Source organism: Bombus vancouverensis, chromosome 7 (genome assembly GCF_051014615.1).
Source record: "Bombus vancouverensis nearcticus chromosome 7, iyBomVanc1_principal, whole genome shotgun sequence".
NCBI lineage: Eukaryota > Metazoa > Arthropoda > Insecta > Hymenoptera > Apidae > Bombus > Bombus vancouverensis.
In genome coordinates, this window is record NC_134917.1 from 6,544,099 (window position 1) to 6,572,025 (window position 27,927).

Here is a 27,927-nt window from a genome sequence, read left to right on the forward strand (position 1 = left end):
TCCATTGTTTCATACATACATATATGTTATTACAAATATATTCAGACAATAAATGGATATAACATAAATATATTATATTTATATATATTGTTCATATAAGTACAGATCTCTTCAATTTGTTACATCTTAGCCGCAGTTAGTTAACCCTTTCGCTCTTTAATTCGGTAACACTTAATAAATGCTGTTGGCCCTTTTTCAATCAAAATGTGATTCATTTGACGATTGTATAAATTTATAATTGATGAGAGCTTTTATTTTATTATTCGCTATGAAGTTACTAAAGGCTTTCTTTGTAAGAATGTTTTTGATTCGTATAAGTTTCTAGCGAAAGAGTTACGTTATTCGAAGACACGATTGATTATATTTTATCAATTTTAGCGTAAACGGAAGAAGGCACATATAACATGACAAATATGATAGTGTATAGCTTTATCGGTATTTTACATGCATTGAAAACACAATTTCTTTTGTCTACATGTCATACACTAGCTTGTAATCTACATTTATACAACACAAATATTAAGCAAAAAATTGTTCTTCAAATAAAATGTCTTGAAACTGTCGAGAAAATATTTTTTATTCTTTGTTATCAAAATTCGGAAAAAAATGATTGCAATGATTTTTGAATAACATTTTTATATTAAATGTAATGATCTAAAATGTTGCTGCTCAATCGAGTATTGACATATTACAAGAAGTAAATTGTCTTTCATTATGTTACATAAATATTCTTCAAATAGCAACTGTTGAATGACACATTTATTCACATAACTATCATTTCTTGTTCTTTGTTCAATTTATTATATTTATTTAAATATATCTTATGAACAAAAACTTTTATACTATCGAGAGGATGGCATTAGTCATTTACGATTATACTCTATCTTGTATATCTACAATGATCTTATTAAAAAAATAATGTTACTATCAGTGAATTATAAGTAATCCAAAGTTTATTAGAAATAATAATAGAATGTGATATCTTTGAGATCTTCTATAGCTACAAGTTTAAGCTTTCGTAGCACGATTCAACATTGACAATCGAAGTTGGTGGCTGTAACACAAGACCAGCAAGCATTTCAGCTACTTTCATAAAAAATCGAATAACACTGCTAGCCTGTAAAAGATCTAAATCTCTGATTAAGTTTTAATTGCATTTATCGCAAACGAACGATGCCATAACTTTTTTATAGGCAGTCGCAGCGTTTGAAACGAAATATTTGCTAATAACACTGGTAAATTGATATTTAATCTCTACTCGTTTATACTCTATATTTTGGTATACAACATCACTATCTGTGAAATATAAGTGTACGTTCGTTGACAGTCGAAACTCGAGATCAACCGAGGTTAAATCGGCTTCAATGTACGCTCGAAAACTGGAAACCTAACGAATAACTTCTACAGAATAAATTGTTTTTATCTTTCTAATCTACCTTGTACATCGAAAGCATCGCGATATTTTTCGTTCGTGCTCTGAATCATCGCGCGCACGGAGAAACATGAATTTTTTTACAATTAACCGGTTAACAATATTTCATTGTTGCTCTAGTTGGTTCTTTGTCTCATTCTATTTTCTTCATATTTCCTTTCCTACGAAATATCTATATCTATACAGTCAGAAAATATTTATCACGTGTATAATCACTTTTCAAGTTTTTATGAAACAATATTTCGAACTTCGAACTTAATTCGAACTTTCTTTCTTTAATTACGATGTTTAGTTCTGAGTTAATTTTTAGAAGTAAATCTTTCAGTAGTTCACTAGTAATCTTATTTTTAGTTTTAAAAAGACTTTCTTTATTGAAGGTAAAGTAAAAAGGTACTTTCTTAAATGACATATTAGTAGAAAAAATTTGAGTGTTTTTAATTGTATACACTGCATCATTATTCTATGTCATTATTTCAAATTGAGATATCTTACCGTCTATTAACGTGTTTGATAGTTAACTTTTACAATAAAGTATTATCTATCATTCTATCTGCGATATAACTTGACAAATGATCATATATAGTTAAGAAAAACATTGCTAAAGTCGTCGAAATGATCTGTTCTATTTTTATACCAAAAATTTTTTTGAAAGAAATTTTAGTTTTGAACCAATTACAAACTACATCCCAGTGGCTGTAAAAAATTCGAGACGTAAAAATAACAAGAATTGCTGAATAAAAACAGTCGAACAATAGAAAGCTTTCAGTTATTCGAAATATCCCAATTTTTAAAAATTGAGATAAAAATTTTGTACTGAACATGAAAGCAAAGACACAGAATATTTTTTGCATCTAATATTTAAAAAGCTGGCCTCTAATCATAATCTTTCAAGTATTACTTTTATATATATATTGAACATAGTTCTGTTAACATAATTAATCAAAGCAGTTACAAATTATTCAAGGCATCGATGATAATGTAAAATATCCGTAGAATGTATACAAATATATGATTAAATGATTATTTAATTACTTTGGCCACTAATGTGGGTGACTTTTAAACCTCCTACCTTCCTCGTACCTTCATCTTTTGTTTCCACCTGGAAGACGATATAAAATCCATCGCAAGCTTTTGTTTGGACACATTCGCGGCCAATAATTTTGCGAAATTCCGAAAGTAAGAAAGCGTAAATTTCTGCAATTAAGGCAAGAATAAAAATTAGCAATATTTGCTTTAATATATCTATTGTATTTAATATCATTTATCATTATTAATTAAAAATTATTATTTAGTTTAATTTATTTCGTATTTACTTTAATTTATTATTAATGCAAGAAATTTTTGTTTTCTTAGAAACATTAATATTTAACCTTTTTAGTCATGAGAAAGGTATCGGTATTATGGCCGTTAACATTGTATTATACATACAACAAGTTATGAATTTATTACCCGTTGATTTGTGCTGCACCAAGCATTTCTTCCGGTTTTTCCATTACATTGAACGAACGATGAAATTTCTACGAGGACCGAATAATATTAAAAACAATAAAATATTCTGTTCGAACACATTTTATTGTGCGCTCTTACGGAAAGTGCACGAAGAGAACGCGTGTTGTACATTGCAATTGGATTCACCAATTCGTTTACTACCTATATTCCAATCGAACTCAACAACACTGAGTAATTTGTTCGTCTTCATTGGTAATATCTGCTAGATAAAAACGGTGATATTTCAGCAAAAAAAGGAAATCAGTCTTTTTTTAGGTCTTTAAAAATGTTATTAATTACAAATAAATCTACGCGCACCCCTCCCCCTTTTTTTATAGGTATACTCGATCAGAAACGCGTGATACACAAGCTGTATGAAACACGAACCCCTCGGTTGTCGATCGTTTATTCCTCCGTTTACCGTTTTATACTTTTTACAAAAGTATATGACGATTAATCGAATTGATAATCGTTTGCGGAAAGCGTTTAATCGACTTTGTAAACAGTGCGATACAGCTGAAGCGTTTGCACGATCAAAGAACAATTTACGTTCAATATTTCTACGTTTAACATCTTTCTTAGTACTGCCAATTAATTTCACACAAAGGAATACACACGTACACACTTTTTATTCGTTCCACAAATGACAAGGTTCGCTTGGTGAACAATATAATTTATTTTTATCACCGTAAGTAACGTTCATGAGACTATTTAAGGGCAAATTCTGTAATTGATCTCACTTTTATCATCACTTAACAGCGATTTCACAAGATTCCTTGTTAATTCGAATCGTAAAATGCACGAGATACCATATATTTGATTTCGAGATTGAAACACATTAATGAATGTCATGAAGGTAATTAAATTCACTGCTAATCAATTTTTAATGAAAATATAACGTTGCCCTTTTGTTCAAAATGAGTCCTCGGCTTCGTCAGTGTCGATCAATGGCACTCTCTCGTAACGGAGCACGGTACTCGTCCCGGATGGCTTAAACTGCTAAAGCGCCATGCTTTTGATCTCGTTCTCGTTTACCTGACCTTGGGACGAGTCCTCTACGAGTCCTTCGTCCTCGCCCTCGACCTCCTGCTTGTCGATGCAGTAACGGCAACGCATCTTCGCATCGTCGCCCACCTGCACCAATCGCGTTATGATAACGAGCGTCGTCAGGCTGATGACGAATGAGCCCGATGGCACGATGATGGCGATCAGCAATTCCGTCCGTGTCTTATTCAGGTCAAAACGTGCCACGACTAATAACGAGTTGTTCTGTAACAAATGACGTTAGAAGCCGCGCGGGAAATATCGGAAGTAGGCACGTTACGTAATTGTTGATTACTCGTCGTTGGGAATAAATGTGAAATAACGTGCCCACGATCTGCTTCGATTATGATTTTTCAGTTTGAAACGTGAAAATGATATATGGAATGAAGATTGGAATCTTTTCTACTTGTATTTACTTGTATATTCCTAAAAATATTTGTAGGAATGCGAGGTTTGTATGAATGGTAACTGTAACTGAGTTTTGAGTGCTAGGGATAAGTGGAAGTATTGAGTGCTTGGGATTAGGGTGAAAGGAGGAAGCGTAGAGATCCAAGGCTTTAGGTGGACATGACCGAACGTATCTTGCGAATGTCTGTGTAATTTTCGTGGACTGTGTGAAATAAACTGCAGAATAGGCAAGGAGATTGTAGAATACATATACAGGGTGGTTGGTAACTGGTGGTACAAGCTGAAAGGGGGTGATTCTACGCGAAAAAAGAAGTCAAAAATATAGAATAAAAATTTTTCGTTTGAGACATTGTTTTCGAGAAAATCGATTTTGAATTTTCGCTCGGTACGCGTGCGGTATTTTATAACTGATCTCACTGTAGATCGTTGTCTCGATGGAAAAATTAAAAAAAAAATTAAAAAAGAAATTTTTATTCTATATTTTCGACTTCTTTTTTCGCGTAGAATCACCCCCTTTCAGCTTGTACCAACCACCCTGTATATTATATGGAAGATCCATAAAATCTTGTGTTCTATCTTGCCACGCATTGGATATTATATTTAAGAATTATTTTTAATCTATATAATTGTGATCTTATTTGGCGTTAAAATTGATTTCCAACTCTGTTCTACATTTTTGCAATGAAAGTTTCTAAATATACATAATTCATTTGTAAATTAGATAGATAGGTAGCATAAATAGTAATTAATTACATAAAATGATTACATAAACTTTTAATCAAATGTTAATTGATGTATAGAAGCATACACTTGTTGTTAGTGATAAATCGTCCCAGGCGATATTTACTCTCTAATTACCCTATGTTGAAGGGAAACATCAAATGTATAATATGTGATTGCTACACATATGTATGTACCATATGTGATACATATCTATAAATTTCTCCTGTATACTAAAATATAGCTACGTAATAAAACGGTAGTTTACGATTTCTTTGATGTATTTTTCATATCTCTTTATTGAAAGGGTGTAAAAAGCATTGAAATGACGTTTTGACAATGCAAAGGCAAAGGCAGATAGAACAAGAAGATAGAAGATAGAAGAAGGCTGGTTCTTAAAAAATTTAGGATTTAAATTGCCAACACGAATGTTTGATGAAAAATAAAACAGCTTCCTCGTACAATTTTCTCTCTGTAGGTTTGACTTTTTTATGTTTGCCCTATTTTCTTGTTTCTTCCTCAAAGAAAAACATTATTCTCGGAATAAAGTTTAATTAAAATGAACATATTGCTTTTCATAAATCATGTAAAAGTTTATTTTTTAAGGATACCGAAATAGTTAATTAAATTCCAGGAGTTTCGTAATGTTATCAAATTTTATATTCTCGAAAATTTCAAAATTGTTTTTTACGATCTTAAAGAAAACTTAATTAAAAGGACAGCAGTATAGCAAAATACCATTAATTACAAAGAGAATTTTATTCCAAATAAGACATTGATTGATATTAATTTTGAATTAACATTCATATTACCACGTTTCAGTTATTTTCATTAATTAAACATAACATTTCTAGGATATTCGTATAATCTCAAACGTTATGTTCAGTGATTTATTCCATATTATTAGTTTCAAAATACGTTAAAATAAATCAACAATTGCTAGATTAGAAATAACGAAATATGCGCGAAACAGAGGTTCATGCTTCTCCATTAAAAATGGATATAACTCGAAGCTTACTTGAACCATGGCGCGGAAGTATGCCGGGAAAAAAAGGAATAATTAAATGCATCGGACTTCGTTGGACTCCGTAATTTAATTCGTGAAAGTGGAAGACGAGGGAGCCGATCGTTGAGAGCTGCGCGAAACTCTCTGTTACAAAATAATTTCGTTGAAGATCCAATTAAAGGAAACCGAATAACGAGTGCAACGGTAACGTATTATTTTTTGTAGAAATAAAAAAAGAAGAAATATAAAAACAGTTTGCGTTGTTTAGGATGCAGTTCCACTCGAGTCATTCATTAAACCTTACGTCTTGCATTGAACAAAACAAAGCAATTATTACGTAATATTTTTATTCCCATAGATACTCGTAGAAATGTTCAAAGGACGTAACGGTACATTTTCCCTGTTAATCTATACTTGAAAAGTTTAATTGCAAGAAAATTCACAGTAATTCTTGTTCAATGTTGCTTAATGCAATTTTCCACCAGCCAAAAGTTTCATTTCGCTTGATGCCGATTCTATCAAAGTTTGAGCGTATTAAAACATACCAGCCAGTGGATGGTTCGATTCAATTAAAAAGTTGATTAGGCGGTGTTGAAAGTACTGGTGTGTTTTTCTAATGAAATTAATCTTCTATACACCATGAGCCTTTGTTTCAAAGCTTTACGAAGCTTTTACGCGGAATATTTATATTAGAAAAGATTTCATGGTGGCAGGAAAACTCATTTCTTACTTTAATAACAGGGATACTACTGTAAAATTGAGAAAATTTTCTATAGAATCGTTCTTTATACGTATCTTATATAATTTCTTTCTTGGTTTTAGAGAAATAAATGTCATGCAGAAACATTAGTTTGAAGCAACAGGTTCTTAAAAGCATTGCTAAGCAAAGACTTATGAAATGAAATGTGTTCATTAAAGTCGTGTAAAGGCACAATATTTTTTTTTAAGAAAAATGATTTCATAAGAGAAAATTGAAAAAGCTAATTTTCAAAGAAAATGAGATATTCCAGAAAATAGCATACCTTTATGTAGTAACAGGGGTATCGACTTTGTGCCGTCTGATTGTCACCATCCCGGCCATGAGTAGCAAGAAAATCTTTACATTCTCCTTTCAGGGTGTTGACACAGCCTTCGTAGTTGATATAAAGGCGGGAACTATTGTAAATTGTCAGCGATCGTTGTTCCGGCACGTAGACATTCGTAGGATCCACAGGGTATTGTAAGCTCTTTTCATATATATTCAGAAAGCTTGTAAAATTGATACTCGGCTCAGGTACTGGGATCTCTTTTAATAAGGTGCCATTCACGCAATCCTGCGTCCTGCGGAGAAGAAGCCAAAACCTGACTTACGAAACGACATTCTAAAATGTCATCACGTATTTTTCCCATTGTGTTTCCACTTCAGAAAATGTGGGAAAAATACTTCCTCTTTTAAGATTGGAAAGTTTCCTAATAAATTTCTTTTAGTAAATTAAATAGTATGAGCTTGATAATAAATTGCTCGAAAACATTCTTAACATTTTTTCACACAGAGTTTCATGTTGGAATAAGTCAGAGAAGAATGCGTATAAAAACGTAATACACAGGGCAGAATAATGTTGGTAGAGACATTTGTAATAACTTCTACATTCAGAAAAAGTTGTACATTTACAAAGTTTTTGCTATCTAACATGATGATCTGAAAGAACAATATAGACCATTCGTACTGACATTTACTAATATACATGTATGTGTAAGCGAGATCACGTGTAAGCTCATCTGTAATCGACAAATCTTTAATATCGACTTATTCGAAATCGAAGCTTCGTATGTACAAATAACGTTCCACGTTTTGTATAAGAATTCTATTCAAAAATGTCATTTTAAATGTAATAATCCTTACACATATATAATAATCTTTACATGTCTCACCCAGAAAACAAGTTGTTGACAAAGTGGAATAGTTTATCCAAGTTGCCTCATTTTCCTCATTGAAACATTCCTTCGTAAACACATTTCAAAAGAAATTTCGCTTGCTCCGACCGCGAATGCTTGACTACACATCTTTCGATACGACTGTTTTTATTTGGTGATTCGGTGTAAAAATCCTGCCTCATTGTTCCCTGGTTCTTATACCCGTCGACCGTTTTGACCCGGCGCCCTTAATGTGGGCGTTCGTAGATATAAAAGAAGAGTACAGATGAAGTATCGAAATAAAAGAAGCGAGGAGAAAACACACGAGCCAGAAAAACTCGAAAGATAGGGAATGAATCGGTGGGTAGAGCCGCAGGATCAATGGTTGCCATGGAAATACCCTTATCGGCGTCTTCTAGAGCCAAAGAACTAGAATATATGGAAACTACACGTGCCCATGATAAGTAAATGATACGGAAATGCAAAAGTACAGTTACGTACTTAAAGTGACTCACGAAAGCATTTGAACATATATCACAGAAAACTCTTATATAGTATATGTATTGTTACGTCGCGTGAGATGGTCCGTGCGACATCCTTCATTGTCTGAACGTCAAGGCCCAAAAAACTGAATCTTATCACTTTGCAAGAACCTTTAATCCTGCAAGTATTTTCGGTTTATAGCTGGCACTGAAAACAGTCCTTAGGTTTATTGCACGTTCTTACAAATTACGGAGAAAGCGAGTAGTTACATAACGGAAAAAGTGGATACTTGTCTAACGGAAAAGCCGGTTTTTCCCATGAACAAGGTCACCCCCGAGCCACGTCAGTAGGAGGCTTCCTCCTCTAATCTTCTTTTATTAACGTTGGCTATAACCAATGGGCATTGCGAATCGTTACTCTCACTTTTCTAACGAAAAGTGTAAACAACGAATCCACGTCTTTAGTTCAAAAGACACACCCACACCGAGCTTTCCTCCGTAATCACACAAGAACGAACTTCTCTGGTTCTCATCACTACAGAGCAGTCACTTCATCTCTCTAAACTTGTGCTCTAGACTACAGAGTAGTCACTTCATATCTAAACTTAGTCTGCTCAATTGCTATTTCTGCTACATCAAGGAAGTCACCTTCTTATATTCAACTGTAAAGGCCTTGCTCTATTACGAAAGAACATTCAGTGCTCATCTATCGGAGTGTTATACTTCAAAGTATCGTCTACGACATTTATATCGTACGTGACGGTGTAACTCTTTAGTGTATTAAGTGTTGAAAATACAAATTTTATAACTCTGTTAATCGCAGTGTTATACCACATCAAGCACCCCTATTATCCCACAAGAAATAAGGGGAACGATCTGTTCGAGGTGTTGATTCTTATAATTGTAAAGGGAATTTACAGACTCTCGTTGACGCGCTTCCTCGCGATTGCGTCTCCCCGCGAAAGATCGAAAATACATGTATACTATGCGTGTCATATAAAATATTTTGAAATTTCATCAACGTTTCACTGCAATGCTAGTGAAATTTCAGAATTTTTCGTGTAACACTCATAATATATTTATAACAAGTCTTTATAGTTGTTCAAATATTTCGATGAGCCACTGTGCATCAAAACCTTTAAGATTTAAATTTTAAGACCTTTCAGAAACATAGGTCTTCGAACGGCACTAATTTGATCGAAAATTTCATATTTACGGATTTGTATAAGATAATTTCGAAAAGCGACAACCAGTCCTATTGATGCAAATTGAGGTGTGAATATGACGCAATTATTTGCAAGCACAATTCTAAGAATACAAATTGTAGCGTAATTCACGGTAGCAAACATGTTTGTACGAGCTTCGCGACCAAAGAATTTCCATAGGAAGTTTCCAAGATCGTTCTGAGAGCCGATTGAATCGAATATTGACTTGGCAAAGTGCGGCAGATTGTCGCTTTATCGTGTGGGTTTGCGATCACCGAGAAATATCGCGACAGACAGCTTTTCGTTAGTTTATTGTGTTAAATTATTTATGTGTGTTTATTTCGTTAAATTATCGTTAATTTCTCCTGTTACGTCGATATTTTTCTTTCCGAAAACTCACGAATCGTCAGCACTAAAAGGAACAAAATGCACGCGACCAAAATACAGAAAGAAAGGCTCGGACCGTTTAACCTCAGGGAGGCATTGATCCCAATATAATCAAGAACGTCGATATTCTCTAGCCGACCAACTGCGTTGTTCTAGACAGACACACTGAATAATGTATCAACTATTTAGATATTAATTCGATGCATTAAAAAAAAATGTAATATTTACGCGTATTTTATTATTACGAGTACCTATAGATCACGTAGTAAAACAAATAATGAAAATAGTTACCATTCTCTATAACCTTGGTTTATTTTTTTGACCACATATTAGGCAGTATGTTCATGTAAACACTCGATCAAAATCCAAATGCTTTACGTTGTATACTTTATATATCTTCGCATATTCATTTTTTTCACACTTAAAGTTCTTATAAATATATGTCGAAGATGGAAGAACATCGGAGCCTCCCCTTTAGAACTTCTGGAAAATCCCTTAACACCGTAATTTAGATTCTATCATAATTAAACAATTGTCGTCATTCAATCTGATTGTATTTGTTCGAGATTTGTGATAGTGAGATTGGGCTCGAGGCGACAACCAGTGCGCCCAACGTGGCCGCAGTCAAGGGATGAACGCTTTGTTCAATAAAGGTATGAGGTAATAGTATAGCTCTCCTTAAAAAGAAATAGTTGTAGCGGTACTCGACAGTAAACATTCCAACGGTTCCTGTCCCGTGGCTCGGCACACGCAGACCCTATTCTTCGGGTAAGATGATTACCAGATGTCGACGCATCTCCACAGTATATGTTCAGCTAGTCTAAGGTCCTGTTATAAATCTTAAGATTTAGTTAACTAAAATCCTTCAAACAGACAAACAGTCTTTGTTCCAACTACGAGAAGATAGGGGAAACTTAATTTTTACAAGAACGACGCTTCCCGCTAGCAACTTTCCCCAAGGGCGGATAGCATCCTTCTCTGACCACCAATATGAAAATTAACCAATTAGCAGTAACGTCAATTTCCCTCACTTTCCGGACGAAGGCTTTTCTCCACGAATCCGATGATCTCGTACCCTTAGACACACCCATCATAGTTTTCCTATACAGCGTCACCGTGACGGAGAGACTCGCGTACGGTCTCATCAACGAATTAAGCAACGTCTTTACGATCCGTGAATATTTCACGTCTTAACATATAGTCCAACTTAGACTTTGACGAAAGTAATAAATTCGCCATCCCGTTGACCGCGGATTCGTTATCGAATCTGAGGCCATTGTCATTAGTCTTACGAGTGCCTAATCGTTAATTGTCAAATCGGTTGTATCCATACTTGTGTTAATAAACTCTATCTTAATTGTACCACAACGATGGCTGATTCCAGTGGAGATTCATCAAACGCCCATAACCCTAATCCCAACGCTAACCCGACATACATAAACATCATTAATATACATTTCGCCTCGAATACAATTATTTTAAAAAATTATATTTTGGAATTAAATAAATCATGTGAAATAACGTAGATGTACATAATATTTCTTTGAAATTGATAATTAAATAGAGTTGGAAATGAATGAAATGAATGAAATTAATTATTCAGTTAAAAATAACTTATTAGGGATGGATGTACCCAGATATCGAATCAATCTGAAGACACAATATATATATATATATATATATGCGATTGTTTGCTTTCTGACGTCTTAATTACGTCACCAGACAGTTCTCGAACTTATTCGAACTAATTTGAAGCCGTTACACTAGTCTCCTTGGATTTGCATTCGAGATCTTAGTTGTCACGGAATGACGTCACTAAAAAGTATCGACTAAACGAGTGGCACAAGAGTACGCAACAGTTTGATTCATTGTTACTTGACCTCAAAATTACTCATTCATTACAGCTTTTTCATATTTATATAGTTTATCCGAGAAACGATTTAAATTTAATTCAACTTTTCATTATGGTTTACATTGTTCTGTTGAGTAACTTCATTCAGGTTTTTTTATATGAGAAAGAAAGTTTCCTACATAAATATGTGGAAATAGTAAATATATAAGTTGAAAAATTGATAAAATATTAGCATTCTATAAAAGAGACCAAAAAGTAACATCATCACGTTTTAAAATTTGTTCGTAAGTCTAGTAGCCGTTTATTGTTACTCTGTACATCAGAGCAAACTAATAAGATCATGGTGAAAGATATTAGTCAAAATATATTTAACGATAGTAATTTAGTTTAATTGTTATTTCAATAATCTCGCCACATAAATGATTATTTTTGGGATATGAAACTCGTTCATTCTCAAAACTGTTTCACTGTTGCTATACGATATTTTTCACAAAAGAGAGAACCAATTACAAAATAATTTTACTTTGAAATACCCAAGTGAAAAAAAAATATTACTGTATTTTATAAACCACAACAACTTCTATTTTTATTGGAAATAAAAGTTTCAACTTCCATCGTTTAACTAATAGTGAATAGTAATCGTTGATAAATATTTACCTTACTTCGTTGGCTTCTTTGTTCACCACCAAACAGCTAGCAACGATACTTCCATTTCGATCGTCCCAAAATTCTTCAGGCGTAGTTAATCTGACACCAAGCAGATTTCCATTTGCTTTGTTAAGGGCTAGGCCGCGTTGGCATTTCGCGGTGATGACGTCGTCGTCTTGCATAAGGAACACGTTTACGCCTGACGTGGCAATATTCGGGCAATAACGATCGCAATTGAAGCGGCTTTTGATTTTCGTGCATCTCGAGTTCTGACAGCTAAAAAAGCCATTCAGCTTCATGTTGTCCTTCTCGCTGTCCACAACAATGCCGTCAGCCTTATGATGGCACAACATCAGCTCACTTATGTTGACACAGTGGCCAAGGCTGCAGTTGAACACCCCCGAAAGTACGCTACACTCGCTGCCATTGTTGCAGTTGTATTTTTTCAGAGACGCCACGTTCACCTGGAACAGGAGAATGCTTCGATTTCAGTAATTAGAATAATTGGAGTAGAAAGAAAAAGAAGAAAGTAGATTACATTGATAGATAGATTTTGATTTGTTAAGTTGATGCATAATGATGGTAAAAAATGTTGAGGTTTTGAGCATATGTAGGTTTTTTGAAGAACCGTATATTTAAGTAGAATAATTTTCATATAATTTTATCTAATTTATGGAAATTATCAATTCTAGACTCATGAAATTCTTTCAATTCTTTTCAATAAGAGAGATGTATTATGCATATTCGCCATGTATATATATAATATTCGACATCTCTAATAACTAATACTTCTTTTTGTGGACGTGGAGAAATCCTCATGGACATTCCGCTGCTGCTAATAATCGGTAACAGCAGAGTAGTGTCGGACTCTTGCCGACTAAAACTCCACGATGACCATCCTACGCGTATGACAGGGGTACTCCAGGAACTTCTTATGAATTATCTTCTGTTACACCCCTTCCCGCGTTCTCTTGTTCGAGTCAATCCTAATAATTCTCTTACTGTTGAATTTGGTGTTAGGGAGGCCATTACCCCTAGCGCTATCCCCCCTTCTAGTCGTGGTCCGTTTGGACGGCGATGAAGCTGCCCTAGGCCGCCTGACCACCATCCTCTTTCATCGCGTTATGCTACAAGGGTGAGAGTTTTTCTTTCTCTCTCTTTCTGCTTGTTCCTTTGCGAGCACAACTCGCTCGCAGAAGAGGCGGACAGCCTCGTATTCCTGTGGCCAGCTCAGCATCACTTCTACAATCGCCGAGAGGGGCAATCTTTCGCTTATGACGTGCCGCAGGGTGTAGCGGGACAGCTCCCACGCCGGACAAAGCTCCAGCGTGTGCTGCGCCGTATCCCTGCTCTCCCCGCAGTGGTGATAGATGTCCATCGTCTCCCGTCCGATTTTCCTCAGGTACTCGCCGAACACGCCGCATCCCGTGAGCACCTGGGTCATTCTGTAGGTGAGCGGGAGGCCGCGGCGGCCTCTCTATATCTCTCAGTTTGGGAGAACCGCTTACGCGCCTCGATGTTCGCCTCTCTCGTTGATCAGCTGGGATCGCCACTGATACTACGCGTCCTCCTCGGCAGTTCCTAGGTCGTTTGGGACACCGTTCGGTATCCCATGACGATTCTGATGGCGGTTACCTTGTGCAGCCTTCTGAGTAGCAGGATGCTGCGACGACTTCCCGCAGGGAGGACTTGCTTATGTAAGTCTATGGAGGCTGGGGCACAGGGAAGGTCGCCAGGAGTGTACCTACGTGGCCTTGGGTAGTACGATCCTGATGCCAAGGATGGGACCGTCTGGATAAGTTCCCGGGTACTTTGTACCTTGAGGCCCCCGCTTACGTCCCATCTAGAACTGCCGAGCACGGTTAGCAGGTCGTCGGCCGGCAGTGACGTGGCCGTACATCTACACGATAGTCCCACCAATGGACTTAGGATGGTACCACGGGGGTCGAGTGTAAGCCCGGAGGGAGTAGCGACCCCTCTGCTCGGCCAATTATGGGTTTGGACTCGTGGTGGCAGTGATTGATGGCCAAGATGCTGAGAAGAGGGCCGATTTAAGGGGTAATGGCTCGCCCCGAATGGCCTTCGACGGGTGAGCAGCGTCCCACCTGCTCCGGAACCGTCCTGGAGAGACAGAAGGGCTTAGAATGTGCCCCGTTCGACCTGAGACGAGCGACAGTCCCTGCAGGCTTAGCTAATCGAGGTAGCAAGGCACTGGGTGCCTTGCGCGATGGTTGGGCGTAATCCCAACCCCTATGGCCCTAGGGGTGCCCGGGTACTGTGTGGCTATAAATAGACGCCGAGGAAAGCACCCGTAACCAAAGACTGACAATACTTTCTGCGACGACTCGCCATCAGATCGTCCGCCCATACCGGAGCCCCGTACATCACTAGGGACCGAACGACGCCCTCGTATAGTCCTCGTATAGCCCTTCCGAAGGGACGAGCGTCCCTTCCGGAAGCCGTACTGGCTTTCGTGCCAACCTGGCACCCGCCCCGCCATGTGTCGCTCCAGGCGGGCGGCAACCACTCTCTCGAGGGGCTTGACAGCCTCGTCCAGCAGGCATATCGGCCGGTACGCCGACGGAGAAGTCGTCGGTCGGCCTTCTTTACGGAGCAAGACCAGCCTCGCCGTTCGCCATGTTCGGGGGTAAACTCCCTCTTTCAGACATCTTGTGTAGAGACGCCGAAGTTTGGGAGCCATGAACCCCATCACTTCCCCCCAGATCCAGCCCGGGATTCCGTCCGCGCACGGTGCCACGTCACGGGAGGCCATTCTTCTGGTCGCCTCCCACATCTCTTCCTCCGTGACTTCCCAGTCATCTGTCCATTCTACCGGCCATGTTGTTTCCCGCGATTGTTCTCCCGCACTGTCCTTTTGTGGGGGGAAAAGCGTCCCGATGATCTGCAGCAGCAGCGCAGGTTCAATCTCCATCGTTACCAGAGGGCGTGTGTCAGATTCGACTGCTTCGACTAATTCGAACCAGGCACGGTCCTTCACGATCTTGATCTCCTTTTGTAACGGGCGCCATAGCGCAGGGAGACTTCTTCTTCGTCGCGTTGTCGTTAGCGGAGGGCCCTCAGGTACCGTCTTCGGGCCCGGACGCATCTCGCCCTCAGTTTCGCGATGTCGGGATTCCACCAGTAAACTGTTCTGCTTTGCACCGTGCTCGGTGTGGCTCGCGGCATGGATGCATCGCAAATTGCTGTCATGGCTCGGCGAAGATTCTCGGCCTCCTCTTCCACGCTTGTTTCGGTCGTCGTCGAGGCCTCCCAGCCCCAAGCTGTCGCTATAGCGGCCGCCCGGAGTAGATCTTCGTTCCTCTCCTTTACCTTCCATCTTGGCAGTGGGCGCGCGCGTCCTCTTCTCGGCGGGCCGCGACCATCGTTCTGGGTCCAAGTGTGTCTTTCACCTCCATGAATATGTAGAGGTGGTCCGAGCGTGTCTCGACTCCCTCGGCCACTCTCCAGCCTGAAATCCGCCTGAATGCATCGAGGGAAGCCCATGTGATGCCAATGACGGAGCTCCCTCTCCACGCCACGCAGGTGCTGGCCGAGCCCCTGTTCACCAACAGGAGTCCAAGTACCGGGGCCCAGTCTGACAGCGCGTGGCCGCGCGCGTTGGTCCTGTAGTTTCCCCATTCCGTGGAGTGTGCGTTAAAGTCTCCCAGGACGAGCACTTGCCGGGGAAGGCGCCGCCTGACGTAGTCGCCAACCCCATCCAGGAACTCCTCGAACGCTGCCCATCCGCTGTTAGGTGACACGTACTGCCCACTCGACCTCAACGTATCCGTTGCCGTGATCCAGCGGGACTCCTTGGGCGAACGCCCCCGGCATTGATGTCCAGGTGACAGCAACCATTTCGTCCGTATCTCCGGCCCAGTCTGGAGCATCCAGAACTCTGTATGGTTCGGCCACCACCGCTAGGGCGACCGTGCTCTCCCGAAAGGTTTGGTGGAGCAGGTCTTGCGCTCGTCTTGACCATCCCAAGTTGGTCTGAAGGATGCGCATTTTTTCAATCACCTAGGGTCCATGGCGACCTTGCCAGCTTGGGCCAGTTTCCTCACTGCACCGGCGGGGTCTCGTATCCATACAGATCCAAGGTCGTTTCGAGCGACGCGGATCTCTCCCAGTCGGGCGTCCTCCGCCTTGCAACCGCTCTCCTTCGCCATAGTTTTCCTGATTTTGGTGGCCGAAATATCTATCTTGGTCACCCTTGCTTCCGCAGTTCGGAAGGGTATCGCCACGCGGGCCTTGCTCGGAACCAAGGTCCGGGTCAGCCGTGCCGGGAGCGCAGCGGCCTTCTCCCTCTTCTGGTCCTCGGAGACCTCCAGAACGACGCCTCCGGTCATAGTTTTGCGTATCCTCGCCGTGTTGATGCCGAGCTGTGCCAGAGAGACGCTGTCCTTGGCCGCGGCCAACACCTCTGCGTAGGATTGGCCCGATCTATCCTTCAGCGTGATCGTTACCGCCGATGTTCGCGTTGTACGTGGGGGAGAGCAGCTTGTCTCCCCCTCTTCGCACGTTCTCTGAGCTTTCCTCGGGCCCTTCGCTCCTGTCCCGGGAGTTAGCTTCGCCGGTTGTTTCTTCGCTGGCTCCTTTTTCTTCTTGTTTCTTCTTTCGACGGTCTGCCAATGGCAGCCGCTTGTCCTCCCTTGGTCGCTGGAGTGTTTGGAACTCCAGGCTCCACCCTTCTCTTGGTCTCGTTGGGAACGACCTTCTTTTCTCTTTTTCTTTCTATAATTTGAAGGCGTTCTTCCATCAGCCGGATCAGCAAGGGTCCTAGCTCCTCCATCTAACATTCGATTGCGACGAGACGCGCTGTCTCGCTGCTCTCCTCTGCAGTGGAGCGCGAGGCCAGCTCTTTTCGAAGCGCCTCGTTCTCCGCCTCTAATGCCGCTATGAGTCCTTCCATTATCGCGAAGGTGCCAGAGGCGGGGTCCATACTTCTCATCATCTCTGTTGCGCCAGCGGCAATGGACCTCGCCGCTTCTTTCAGAGTATTCCCACGTGTGCCCTTGAGGTTGCGGGATGTCCCGGCAACCTTGGTCACCTCAGAAGCTCGACGGATCAGTTCCACTCCTATGTCCGCCGTAGTAGATGTTCTCATCTCTTCGGCCAAGTCCGTGGGGAGCTCGGGAGAATCGCTGGCCTTCCTTTTCGTCGCGCGGGTGCTTCAACGGCGGGGGTCTCCTCTTCCTCCGTCGTTTTATCCGTCCGTAGGTTCCCCCCGTTCAGTGTGGAGCAGAAGAACCCCTTCTTAAGAAGGACCGCCTTCCTCATACTTCTGGTGCTGACGTGTGTCGGCTCAGCAGCCAACTCCGCTTCACCTCCTCTCATGGTTTCATCCACTTCTTTATCTTTCCCCGCGGTTGTGGTTCAAATGGCCCGCGCGACGCGTTTTCGGCGCGCGTGCCAATATGACTTCCTCACCGGCATAACCTCACACTCGGTTTTATTTCGCCTGTAACGTCTTTCCAGATCGGATTTCGTTAGTTCTTACACCCACTTTTTTTCACAGGCACTAGCCCTTCACTCTGGTTAACTTCCTTGTCCGAATTCTCCAGTTTTCCTGCAGATTTCGATCGCGCTCACGGCTCCGTCTTCTCTACGACTGCTCCACGCAAATGCCCCAATAGAACTCCTAATAACTAATACTAGATGAAATTTAAGGAATGCTGTCTTTCTGCTGATTTCAATTCTCAGAGGAAACTACATTCAACTTAATAGTTTGTTTAAAGTTGCAATATAGAAATTGTTCGTCGATTCACCTGGGGTATTGACGGATTTGGCATCATCGATTAGTTAGCTTGTCGTCACATCAAACTTTGGAAAAGACGATTGGTTGCTCGTTTTAAAAATATAAAATTCATACAACCCATTTCTCTCTATTTTCACAGCAGTTCGTTTGAGAGTTGTTTATATTCCACCGTCTGACGTGCGTTCCCCGTGGATAGAAATTCAGTATGATTGACGTCCAGTTCTAGATTAGCTTCATTGCCTTTTGTCATGCTCGAAACAAGCTGTTCGATAAATGAGACAAATTTTTTCATACGCAAAAAGCTACATTTGTGTAAAAATAGAAAACGGAGCAAATCTTCATTACTTTTACTCCCTTTTAATGTAACATTCGACTAAAATATTTACTATCATTTTATATAACAAAATAATTACAAACTAATGAAGAACTAAATTTTATTTTCATTTTTTATATTTTCAAAAATAATGAAACAAACTTCTGAAACGGTCTATTTTAAATCACAATGTGTGAGGTTAAAATGATCGATAAAAGGTGTGGCAGGCGAGTAGAACACGCCATTAGAAAGTAATTCAAGACGACGAACCCGATCGAAAGCGTTACGTAGCAGGTAACGAGGTTAGCGCATCGAAGTAACCGGCCAGCGGGCTATGTTCATTACATTAGCATAACTCGGTAATATCGTTTATGCCTCGCTGGCGTGGAACCTTGGTTTTGTCGAAAAACTTCCGCCAGAAAAACGAGTGATACGATACATTTCACATGTACACGACCAAGAATTTTAAGTAAATTGACTTTCGAATCATCATAACAATTTCATCTATCATTTACGCTCTATGTCACATTTTCTCTTTTTATGCTTTTATTCGCTAGAATGATCTTTTCAGGAAACAACATTTTAAATGGATAGTTGGCTTTCGACTATATTAACGGAAGTTCCGATCGTAAAATAGCGTGAGAGTTGCGTTAAAACGCTCTCTTTCTGTATCTCGGAGCCTTTCGCCGATGTAATCGGATTTTTCTCATTTAATTTGGTTAAAGCAATGTTCATTGAGCTAGTTCTAGTCGGATTAATTAAAAACGTGGCTCGCCTTTGAAGAGCTATCGATTTTTCCTGACCGGGAAGCACAAAAATTCTGAGAAATAATATTTTCGAATGTTCATCCATAAATCATTGTACATTACATACAGGATATCAAATCGATTGGTCGAACAATAAGCGCCAAGTGGTGCTGATGCAAAATCGACTTTGAAGTTGACAAGGGAAGAAATAAAATTCTAGAAGCCGAGCCACTGATAATAGCGATCTTCGCGGGCAATCACGATGGCGCCAGTTTAGGGCTTTTGTCGTCTGCAATTTAATCATTTCCGGTTTATCTATGGAACGACGGATAAGACAGGAGCGGAATCGTGTTGTGTTCGGCATGAGAGATAAAGTAATTATTATCTCATAATTGGCACGAGCGAAATAATCAATGCAAAGAGGTTGAAAAGAAGAATGTGACGTTGAAGAAACATTTAGCGAGAGAATCGTGAGTATCATTTTCAATAAGAAGCATCGATTCTCGGCGATCAAGATAATGGAAAATTGTTGTTCATGGTAAAATCTATTCTGCTTATCACTTAACAGTTTCCACTTAATCCATGAAACTCATTCTTCTGCACGATTCCGCAGGACGCGTAATTTTAAAGTTATTCAGATCAATTTATTCCGCGTTGCATCTCCTTAGGAGTGGAACAGCATGCAACCTGTCACAGAAAGTCATTTGCCTGTTCGGAACGTTATACCTCTCTTTTTTTATTTTTTTATTTTTTTTTTTTTAATTTTTCCATCGAGACAACGATCTACAGTGAGATCCGTTATAACGTACCGCACGCGTACCGAGCGAAAATTCAAAGTCGATTTTCTCGAAAACAATGTCTCAAACGAAAAATTTTTATTCTATATTTTCGACTTCTTTTTTCGCGTAGAATCGCCCCCTTTCCGCTTGTACTACCAGTTACCAACCACCCTGTATATTATACGTGGATGATCATGCGGGAAACTAATATTGACGTGAAAAATTGGGAATCGTTTGACGATGCTTGCGCATGTAGATTTATCTTATGCGCTTTTTACGTCCTAAGGAATATAGAACGTGTTTCAGTAACTCAATTTTACGTGAATTTAAGTTATCGCTGATTTAAAGTGCCGTTCGTGAATTGTTTCGCGATATCTACTCGATCTTATGAAATTTATCGTGCATAGAAGATTTAGGTATATTGTAAATAATATATGTACGCATGTTCTCCGTAATGTTAAATAAAAGTGACTATAGAAATATCTAATTGTAAAGCTCAACTGGATGGAATTGTTAATAATTTTTCAACTGCATATAAAATTCTTATCTGCACAATTTTTACTGCAAGTAATTTGTGATATGATGTGAGTTACAGGAGCGTGTGAGCTGGTCGTAAAACGTGTCCGGCTATATACGATCTTATTTCCCTTGCTCGCTTATTCCGCAGGGTTTAAATCTATCATCAGTTTCTTGTCGAATATGATTAAAATTTTTCTGCTGTATGGAATATGAAGATCTTTTTGGATGAAAAATAACGAAATAAATTTATCTCAAGAAAATTAAAAAACAAAAATTTTATAAAAATTTACATAAAACATACAACGGCTTTTTTATGTTTTATTAAATTTTGTGAAAGATATAGAATCATTCTATATGATGCAGAAACCTTTTTCCATTTTGTATATAACGAAAGTGGGAAAACAATTATAGATATTTATTACGTCAACCAGTGATATAAAATACAGTGATCCATTAAGAGCTAACGCTATGCTAATCTGACATTTCTTTCTTTTTAGTCCATTTATATTATTAAATTCTACTTTATCACATTGTAGTTATAAAGAAGAATGTCAAGAACTTTTTTTTTAATAAGAATATCTTTTTCGTTATTACTTTTTTCTTATCCAGGTTTTACAATTTTATAGCGTTGAGACTGATCGTAACATTTTTCTTTAAAACATAAATAAAAATATTCTCTGTGTCTCTAATTTGTATAAAATTTGTATAGAATTTCTATAGAATGTCTATTAGGATAATACATTTTTATACTTTAACAAAACAATATATAAGTTGCTTTATTCGTGTCTTTCAGTACGTAAGTACGTGAATACGTAATTTTCAGATATTGTTTCAATGCTTCGCCTTTAATGGATTAAATTTGGATTCATCGAATATTAAAATATAAGTAACGAACCTGTGGACAGGATATGCTGCTGAAATTAGTGCAGTTTTCAAAAACGATGTCGGTTCCGTTTCTTCTTACTGTTGCGTGGATTTGAGGACAAAATCCTGTGGTTCTCGTCAAGCACCACTCCCCGCAGCTTGCCCAGCCGCAATTATTGGCTAAGGTGGTATTAATGGTTTGGCACATGACTGGATCCGGATCAATCCCAGCGTTGAAGACTCTGGAAATTAATTGCGTCGCGTTCGTTAATATTTTGCTGTGAGTGGTTTGGTTTTTGCATGATGTGATACGATATACCAAGTACAAAAGCCGATGAATTTGTTGATATAGCATTATTATCGATCGCTCTCGTTTATAAAATTACAAGTGATTGAAAGATATTTTTAAAATGCGAATAGACGTCAAAATCAGATACAAGTAACTATAGATCAAAAAAAAAAAAGAAGAGAAAGAAAAATAAGACGTCTACATGACTTATAGTTCACAACAACCGAAAAGATTCTAAGAAACCTTACGCGATTTAAGATTTGACCTTTAACCTATAGAGTTCCAAAGATCATACACTTATCGATGTTCTTCGAATTGAATCTACACCAGTGTCTACGCTATTGTGTAGATGGAATCATTATATTCGCTACCGTATTATTGCGTAATAGATTATTCTTCCAAATTACACTGATCTTCGCTACATACACTCTATAACTCATAAATATCCAGACATTCTGATGGTTATTGATTGAATGGTTAGCGATTCCTGAGGTAATTTTCCGTGTAGGACAAATGTAAAATTATTAACGCTCTATAATGCCATGTAATTTACGATTGTATTGTACATTTACGCTCTTTAACTCCTCATTTTCTACTTATCTCTGTTCCTTTTGCAAAATTAAAGCAATAGTATAAGTAAAATTTTTAAATCCGCAATTTGTTGCTCGACAATTTACCAATATTAGTAAAATTAATGGATAAATTATTTTGTAAAGAGATGCAAGCAATCTATTTATGACAATTACTAATTCATTATTTCTAATTTGAAATAAAAAGGCTGTAATGAATAGTAATTTCTTTTCTCATAAACAACACTCCTGGTATAGAGGGTTAAAGTTGGGGTCATAGAGTACAAGTTATAGATCTCCTCTAGGAAATTAAGGCCGGCGGAGTCGTAACTTAATTACTACCGACCTTGGTCAATTAATCGATGCAGCCTTGTCGTTTACCTGTGGGCCGGCATATAGATTGCCACGCTCAGATAAACCAATGCCACGCAGCTGGTGACATTGGTGAACTGACAGAAACAGATAATTCCGCATATCCTGCGATCCTGTTCCGGTATCAGGCGACGTTTGTGCTTCCGACCCATCGCGAGCAGCCAATCAGATCTTCTTTTCCTTCGTGAAACCGTGCTCCAACAGTAATTTCTGAACGGATTAACCTAAAGTCTCTTCTCATCAACTTCGGATCCGCTTCAAACCGGACGATTTCTCGGCTCGCTCGGCACAAATCGTTTCTCGATAGAAAGAAACTCTATTTGTCATCGGCACATGTTTTATCACAGTTCACCGAAGTAAGCAATGTTCGCGAAGCTTTGAAGAACGCCTGTTTATACTAGTTTTCTGAAAAAGAAACGCGATCAGTTAGCATGACTTTTATTTATTCGAATCTTTCAGTGATGATGAATAAATAGATTGACATTTGAGGAATAGAATTTTGTAACGAATTTTATTCCGATATTTATAATCGATGTATCAAAAGTAAAGTGACACGAATGATAAAATTTTTTAGTTTTCTGTAGCATTTTATTTTACTTGAAATTTATGATTGAAGGGTTGGAAGGAACAGAGAGGAAGGTGAAGTGACAAACTCTTTTAAAAGAAGACGGACGATGAAGTTAAATTTTAGTAGAAAAGATCAAACAATTATTCGATCGATCGTCGATTGTTATGAATTTCTGCACAAAAGATATGAATAGATTAAAGATTGAGAAATAGACGCTTTTTTAATTCAGAATTAAAGCGATAGGAGTGACAGAATCTTTAATTTGAGAAAGCTGTGAATGAAGTGAAACTTTAATAAGACGAAATTGTACGCTTTCGATTACTATACGTACTAATAAATAGATTTATATTGCGGTATATGAATGAGAGGGTGAGTTGACGGTGAGTGACGTATAAAGGGAAGAACGTTAAATTGTAGACTTTATAGAAGATATATAGAACAAGAACCTCTAATTAAAGGGGATATTATGTCTCGTTCTCTGTACTTACATCGCACTTTTGTCACAAAAATAGTAAGAGTCGAAAAGACGAGTTAAAAATGTTCTAAGGGTTTTCTATGATTTATAAAATTGATGCAATTTTGTGAATACTATCTATTTTGCCGATAAATTAACCACATAGACACATTTTTTATTTAAAAAGACTTTATAAAGATTTTATTCTCGCTAAACACACTTGTACTATTTTTCTCGCCAAGTTTCTTTATTGCAACATTGAAGAGAGTTTTATTACAATTTACTGAAATATTGACTTATTAGCGTCATCGATTTTTATTCCCCGTAGATCGAGGAACCGAGGTAGTTATTTGCACCGATCGGTTTTGTTACTTCCACGTGGAAACAAATGGTGAAGAACGTTTTAAGAATATAATTTAATTTACGATCCCGACGGCCATGAAATTTTCTCGAAGGAAGTTGCCACAGCTGTTGAATTTTCCAGGCTTGAGTCCGCTTCACAACAGGTGTCTCGATAGCTCGCCGGTCGAGTTCAAACATTCTTCTCGAGAATACGGGCCGCGTATCATCGATCCAGGAGTTCCCGGCGCGCTGGCAAGAATTCTACGTAACCGAGTCAGACATATGTATTAGAAACTGTTTACCTTCTCTCAAATATCAGGTTCCTAAATAAACCGATCGATCCAGCGTTCGAAAGTATATTCCACACGAAATACAAAAAATTTGACCTTGATTAAGATATCACCAGAAGTATGAAAGCTCGCGCGGAACATTGATTTTCTGATTATGTAAAGTGGTTGATTTTACATAAGGTCCCAAGACTGACATGCGAGCAAATAATGACTCAAACCGCGAATACCACTCATTCGACCAATCGTTGCTCCAGTTAAAATCGCCACGAAATTCAAGCCCGCTCGACTGTGAAATACCCCATTGAAAAGGGAAAGTTCACGGAGTTTCGAATCGCTTTTCTAGAACAGATACAAACGTCGGAAACTTTCTATCGATTCACTCTGTTGGAAGCTCTCTTCTAGGCATTTAGCCTTACACGCTGTCTCTCGTTAAGGAATCATATCGCGATGGTCTGGTAGCCTTTCAGAAAATCGATTTTCGACTCATCGTTCCTGCGAATCCTCGTAATATCCAAGAAGTCTTGGAAATTATCGAGTTGATTCACGGAAAGGAAGGTTAAAAGTGCGTCGTTAAATGATTAATAGATTTTAACGAGAAATACTTATGAATTCGTGAAGTAGAACATGTAAAAAAGATATTTTATTTTATAAATTCCATAACGCCGAATAAAACAATTTGACTTTTAACGAATGTATACGTTCTGTACTAAGATTATACTTCTGGAACGGTCGTAAACAATTATCGATCACTTTTTATCTTCAACTCTGATAGTTTTAGTCTCTTTCCCTAGATTTTTCCCATCGCCTTTTTTGCTTCATGCTATTCGCGCACCAAGCTTCATGCAGTTAAAGCAATTACCGGGTTTTAACTTCGTTATGTGTATCGCTAGTGTAAACAGGTGCACTCCACCGGATGACGTGCAATTAGATACTCGTAATCCCATTATTGCGTAAGAGACGATCGCTTAACGACCATTGGAAAATAATACATATCGATTCTGGGAAACTTTCAAGCTTGAATAAACAGGTCCGTTGTAGGGTATCTTGAAAGTTCTCACGACAAGACGATTCAACGATGTTTAAGTTGACATCAAAGAGAATTCAAGGAGTAGACGAATCGATGTTAGCATACGAATACCGTGATATATTTGCTATGCCAAATATAGTGCGTTATCGACTTTCTGGAAGTAGTATATTGGATCCTGAGATTTGAAAAATTCTAGATATAAATATCTAACAACGATGATATAACTAATTCTGAAATGTTTTACTTTGGATCTCGGAATTTGAGAAATAAATTTCAATCACAGAAAAATCCAAATATATAAATGTAGATGTTTAATAATGATGATTTAACTAATTCCAAAATGTTCCATTTTCTAAAACAATAAAAGGTACGTTTAAGTGAATTTGTTATTAAATAACTGTTGCTAAATAATTGCTATTAATTAGTTAATATCTGATTTGCAATTCTTAAGCGTTTGAGAATTACGTTCTTTTGACGCAAGAGCATTTACTTGGCTGTAAATGATCGACATAAATCTACGATAATATCTTAAGTTGAGGGTATAATTCTAATATTATAGTTCGAGTGAAGATCGCGGGAGTAACGCGAAACTTTAAACCTTTGCAACGAAATACGTACGCAATTTCCATTGTATCAACTTTGAATATTACAAAACTTCTATGCACAGCGACACATCCTCCAAACAACATTGTACGAACACATCTTCTACCTTCAAGTCTATCGAGACTTGCACTAAATGTCAAATATCTTCGATCACGTACAACATGCTAAATATCACTTTCTTTCTCACTTTAAAAAGTCAGTTATACTCCATTCTCCCTAATATAACTTTTTCAAACATAAAACTTTCAGAACAATTTAAATTACAATAATTTCAATCATGAGTCATCCAACATCAAACATGATTTATAAAATAATTAAGTTTTACCTGAAATCTTGAAATCGTGGCAGATGCATAGACAAAAATTTCGATTGAAATGCACAAGACTCAACGAGATTCACCGAAAAAAATTCACTCAAGTTTTACAGAGTTCTGGAACGCAACCACACACGGCGATATCGCAGGGATTCTCGATATGTATCGATACAAGCGAGATTCGCTTGCAGCGAAAGGTCTGGTCGATGTGATTTCGAAACGGTCGCGATAAAAAGACCAGTCAATAACGACGCGAGCTGCTCGAGTTTTCATTTCCATCCATCTTTCTCGATGTCATTGCTTCCCGCGGTGCGTTGACATCGGCGAGGAGAACAAGAAATCTCCTCCAATTTATACTGCGTCGAACGACCGCGAGGTACCCACGCAATCTAGACGACTATTTGAAAACAAGGCTGGTCGTCGAGTATATGGCTCGCAAGCTCCCCCATACCGAGCTTGCGCCCTGAAGCACCGTCACGGCTCTGCGTTTATGGGGTCTAGCCGGTGTTCCTTTATATTACGAGAGCGGCTGACAGAACGCCCGAGGCGCTCGAATCTTCCCAACATACCTCGAAACCTACCTACGACTGTTTTGCCCTCGAATGCGAATACGCGTTTGCGACTTCCCCTGCAAAAGCTGATTAATTAGTGAGGGAGAAGTCAATGCTGACCTCCGCTTCTTTCATGCTGACTCATGGTTTGTTGGACATTACGTTTCGTTGATTAAACAGTTTTTGAACGCTCTGTGGGGAGGATGGTGGTGTTGCGTTTTTAGTAGATTGGAACTGACTGTTCGTTAAACATTTGGTTTATTAAATCTACGTTTCAGCTGGTATTGTCGCTTTGTATTTATTCATAGGTATATATAGTGGTTACTTGGTGTGTAATGTATATCATGATTTATTTTACTATACTCACAACCCCCATATCTTATCAGTATTGCAGAACATTGTTTTGATCATGCAGATGTTGAAAATGTTGAAGTTCCAATTTGAAAAGCTTCTCTTAGAAACTTCTTAATCTGTTTATATTTTAATATTCGTATCTTAAATTAACCTGTTGCTAATTTTCACGATCGTCACATTACAGATCTTATTATCAGGTACATTATTTTAAGGTATCGAGTTGATAGGTTTAATTTTAGCCTTTAAACTATTATGTTACGTGAAGAAATTCCTTGTGCTTGTTAATAATGATTTATTATTAATATATAGATAATATTTCCTACTAACAAAAGTCGGAATATTCTTCAATTAGAAAACAAACGTATCCAATTACAAACGTTTGACCATCTCGATCAATTCTGTTCCATCGTATATGTATATGATATTTGTAACAGTTCTATAGGGCTTAGTAATAACATACATATACAATTTCCATTTCAGACTCATAGGATCTCGAATAATTGCAGAATTCCATTGTTTCGTGTACCTGTAGTTCCCTCTTGTTAGTAAATTTCTCGCTCTTTGATGTAATTACATAACGTATTAAACAATTCGAAAATTTTCCCACTAGCAAGCATAATAGTCTTACCACAGTTTGAATAGTTTAATGCA

General features: G+C 38.4%; 2 protein-coding genes across 3 annotated transcripts in view; one reads left to right on the forward strand and one right to left on the reverse strand.

Moving 5' to 3' along the window:
* On the reverse strand, positions 1-26,970 carry Teh4 (tipE homolog 4 phospholipid transfer protein). 2 transcript variants are annotated; one of them, XM_076619978.1, is made up of 7 exons: positions 26,384-26,970; positions 24,222-24,399; positions 22,784-23,179; positions 21,576-21,786; positions 12,575-13,029; positions 7,121-7,418; positions 1-4,189 (listed from the first exon to the last, which is right to left on the reverse strand). In XM_076619978.1, the coding sequence occupies exons 3-7, from the start codon at positions 22,924-22,926 to the stop codon at positions 3,920-3,922; spliced, it is 1,377 nt and encodes a 458-aa protein (XP_076476093.1). In that variant the 5' UTR covers positions 22,927-23,179; positions 24,222-24,399; positions 26,384-26,970; the 3' UTR covers positions 1-3,919. The 2 variants fall into 2 exon arrangements, with proteins under 2 accessions (XP_076476093.1, XP_033203022.1); XM_033347131.2 differs by lacking the exon at positions 24,222-24,399.
* LOC117164216 (temperature-induced paralytic E) overlaps positions 1-27,927 on the forward strand; it is a 124,911-nt gene that overhangs the window by 20,505 nt on the left and 76,479 nt on the right. The gene's annotated exons all lie outside the window — the stretch shown is intronic.